At 38.2% G+C, this 3465-nt stretch overlaps 1 protein-coding gene across 1 annotated transcript; it reads left to right on the top strand.

Annotated features, from left to right (window-relative positions):
• Window positions 1-491: 491 nt before the first annotated feature.
• Window positions 492-3187, top strand: LOC121949019 (cytochrome c-b). Its single transcript, XM_042494604.2, has 3 exons — window positions 492-651; window positions 1545-1721; window positions 2562-3187. Exons 2-3 carry the CDS (start codon window positions 1550-1552, stop codon window positions 2705-2707), a joined length of 318 nt encoding a protein of 105 aa, XP_042350538.1. The 5' UTR covers window positions 492-651; window positions 1545-1549; the 3' UTR covers window positions 2708-3187.
• Window positions 3188-3465: the final 278 nt, after the last annotated feature.

The raw sequence follows: 3465 nt of genomic DNA, 5'->3' as shown, positions 1-3465 counted from the left end.
ACACAGCAACTACCTCACATACACGACCTCATAACTGTACCTGACAGTTTACTATTCCATTTGCACATGCACAATTGCACTGTTTGAATTTGCACTGTACTGTTTTATTTGCACTGTTCTTTCTACTTCTATTGTAAATTTCTAAATTTCTTCTATTGTAAATTTTTAAAATTTCTATTTCATATTTCTTTTATATTTGCTACACGTTAGGCATTCTGTGGACAGCAAAGTAAGAATTTCATTGTACAGGGAAACATGTTTCCATACTGTGCATATGACAATAAACACTTTGAATCTTGAATCCATTCACCCCTGAACAGGATTTATGTTATGCTCCGGTTTGCATTCATTTGAAATACGTTTTTTTTAGTTGTTTTTTTACTGTAATTGTGTCATTAAGAAACAGTTACGGCACTCGGTAGGATGAAGGAGTTTTCCATTACACAATTTGATAAGAAAACGCACTAAACGTTTGTGTGTCGTAACCGGCCGTAACGCGGATGATGTAACAGGTCAGCTGACCGATGACGTCTCAGCGGGAGTAACCTCAGAGGAAGCACGTTGGTGAAGGACTTGTGACCGAGCCGGCCGGCGGAGAGAGAGCTGAGGAAATAACTCTCAAAAAGTCAGCTGAAGACATATCAAGAAAAGGTAAGAAGCTGAACATCAAAATCTTGCTCCTTTCTGTGCGTTGTTTTTAGTTTAGTGTGTTTTATGAGACTTAAATCTGTCTGTGCCGGTGACTTTTTTTTTTGTGCAACGTGGTCTACAGCCGGTATTGCCGCTTCCGGAAAGCACGCCGTTATTTCTGAAGCTTTTCGGGTATAATTTTTACTGCAACAATGTCTAAATCAAACTTACGTTCGATATTTTTTTACATATTGCTCGTATGTTTCTAAAGATTTTGTATTGTTATATCATCAAATCATATTCATATCTGAAGTAGGCCTGTCTTAGTGTCCGTATGTGACCATTCATACACACATACACCCACTATGAATTCATAAGATCGCGGTAATATCATATGCTTTTAAGTAGTGGTTTTGTTTTACTACAAGCAAAAAGTCAACTATTTAGAGTAAAATTCTTCAAGTCAGTTTTGTAACAATGCCAGAGGCAGATGTTGCGCAACTCTGAACTTAACTCCCCCCAGTGGCTAAATATGGATAAAGCTCTAATGTTATAAAATGTAGGCAATTTTATCAACCCTAAAGTTTGCACAACCGTCCAAAAGTCTTTTTAAAAAGTCTTAAATAATCCGAAAGATTAATAGACTTTTTAGTAGTTATTTAAGATTTCTCAGGGATATGTAACATCTAAAGATCTTTTAGAGATATCAGACTTTTTATGTGGATATATACACTTTTTGGGGATTATTTGCAGGTAAGACTCATTTTTTTCAGGGACATTTAAGACATTTTAGTTTTATCAAAGACTTTCTGGGGATATTAAAGATGTTTAGTATTATTTAATACTTTGAAGTTAGTTTTGAAGTTACTTTGGAGACACTTCTAATTTTCCTGTGTGTATTTCTTCCTTCATAGAAACCATGCCTGCAGATCTCGCAAAAGGCAAAAAGGCGTTTGTCCAGAAGTGTGCCCAGTGTCATACTGTGGAGAATGGTGGAAAGCACAAGGTTGGGCCTAACCTTTGGGGACTGTTTGGACGTAAAACAGGCCAGGCAGAGGGCTTCTCCTACACTGATGCCAACAAAAGCAAAGGTATAAATTTAACATGTCTGTTAACAGCATACAGTACAATTGTCTAAGGAAACACGCTGTATGGCTTAAAGGAAGAGTCAGAAATAAAACACGTTTTAGCCACCTAAATAAGTTCCACGTAAAACAAATGATTTCAGTTTAAGTGTACGCTACATTGAGAGTATTTCACTGCTTTACACTGCCAGGCGGCACTGACTTTCTGACAGCGAAATAAAGCCTTTATATCATTTCAATTAAGCTGAGACACCACTGAGAGAAACAGCGATTTCACATCACTGAACCCAGCAGCTGCTGGCCTATCACTGCCTCGATCAATTACAGTTTGTGTTATTGTGTGACTTTGAGAGTTTGAAGTGTTATTTCAGACTCACCAAAGCAACAATAACATAAACTAACTGATCGCGGCAACGGTAGAGCAGCAGCTCCTGTGTGCAGCAAGCATAAATGACTGTTTTTGTCAAGGGAGTCTGATGGCTTTGAAGAGGGCATAGATTGGGAACTGAGGCTGTCCACGGCTTCGCTGTCGGAAAGAGCTATCTGGCAGAAAAGTAAAGCAGTGAAAATACTCTTAATATAGCATACACTAAAACCGGTAATGTTTTCTGTGAGACTTTTTTTAGGTGGTTAAAAATGTTTTGCTGCCGATCCACAGCAGCATATTGCTCAGCTTGTGTTTTGGCACTCCATCCTGCTTCTCCAAACTGAGGGCATGCAAACAGCCATTTACAATTGGTACTACACTGACTGTGGACAAGTACCCCTTAAAACGCCACTTTAAAACACCTGACCAACCCCTTTAAAACACTATTTTAACACTGTGTGTGCTCACTTTAATTCCAGGCATCATCTGGAATGACGAAACCCTGATGATTTATCTGGAGAACCCCAAGAAATACATTCCAGGAACAAAGATGATCTTCGCAGGCATCAAAAAGAAGAACGAACGAGCTGACCTTGTAGCATATCTGAAGTCTGCAACTTCATAGAAAACTCTGCGTCTTTTTGCCACCTTTGTGTCCTTACAAACTGAAAAAAAGAGGCCAGGAATCGTCGTTCCTTCAAGATCAGGCAAAACGGCACAAGATCTCTGACTGATACAGGCGTGATAAGCTGCCATCTTTTATCACGGCTGTACCTCTGTTTGTGATGTGGCCCTCCTTAATGATGGAATGAATGATATCCCCTGGTTTTAACAGGTTGTTTTTCTTACATAAATTATTAAACCATATACTGTGTATTCAGAATGTAGGGACTGAAAGCTGTGTATTTTGTTTGCTTATTAGTTGTCATCCTGATTTTTTTTTCCCTCATAACTGTCTTGGTTAGTAATCAAGTTGTCTTAATTGTCTGTTAAAAAGAGCGAATACATCATGCCTTATCTACTTCCAATTTGATGATACCTCAACAGTCTTTTATTATGTAATTTTTTGAATTTGCAAGGTGAATAAATTTGACACTAGACATTATTCTTTTGTAACTTGATTGACTCAGTATGTTCCTAGAAGTGAGTATGTGGTCAGTATTAGGTTTCTTAGAAAATAGTGACAAAGTACAGGGTGTGGATGATCCAGTCAGGCTCATGCTGCTGCCTTAGCAGTTTTGGCTCGTGCAGATTTGTTAGTAAAATTAGAGCACTATAGGCCACTGCATTTTGACAGTATGCCAGAGAAGGAGAGCGTAGATTCTTCCCCTTAATGAAGTATCCTAAAAATTGTTAATTTAAAGAGTATTTGAACTTGTAAGA

This window comes from Plectropomus leopardus, chromosome 10 (assembly GCF_026936395.1).
Source record: "Plectropomus leopardus strain MGB_pleo_1.0 chromosome 10, ASM2693639v1, whole genome shotgun sequence".
Classification (NCBI taxonomy): domain Eukaryota; kingdom Metazoa; phylum Chordata; class Actinopteri; order Perciformes; family Serranidae; genus Plectropomus; species Plectropomus leopardus.
The sequence above is the reverse complement of the archived record's forward strand: the minus strand, read 5'-3'. Positions and strand labels throughout refer to the sequence as shown.

Coding starts and splice junctions, on each gene's coding strand:
- LOC121949019 (XM_042494604.2), top strand. CDS start 1,550: ATGCCTGCAGATCTCGCAAAAGGCAAAAAGGCGTTTGTCCAGAAGTGT. Junction 1,722..2,561: donor TGATGCCAACAAAAGCAAAG/GTATAAATTTAA, acceptor CTTTAATTCCAG/GCATCATCTGGAATGACGAA.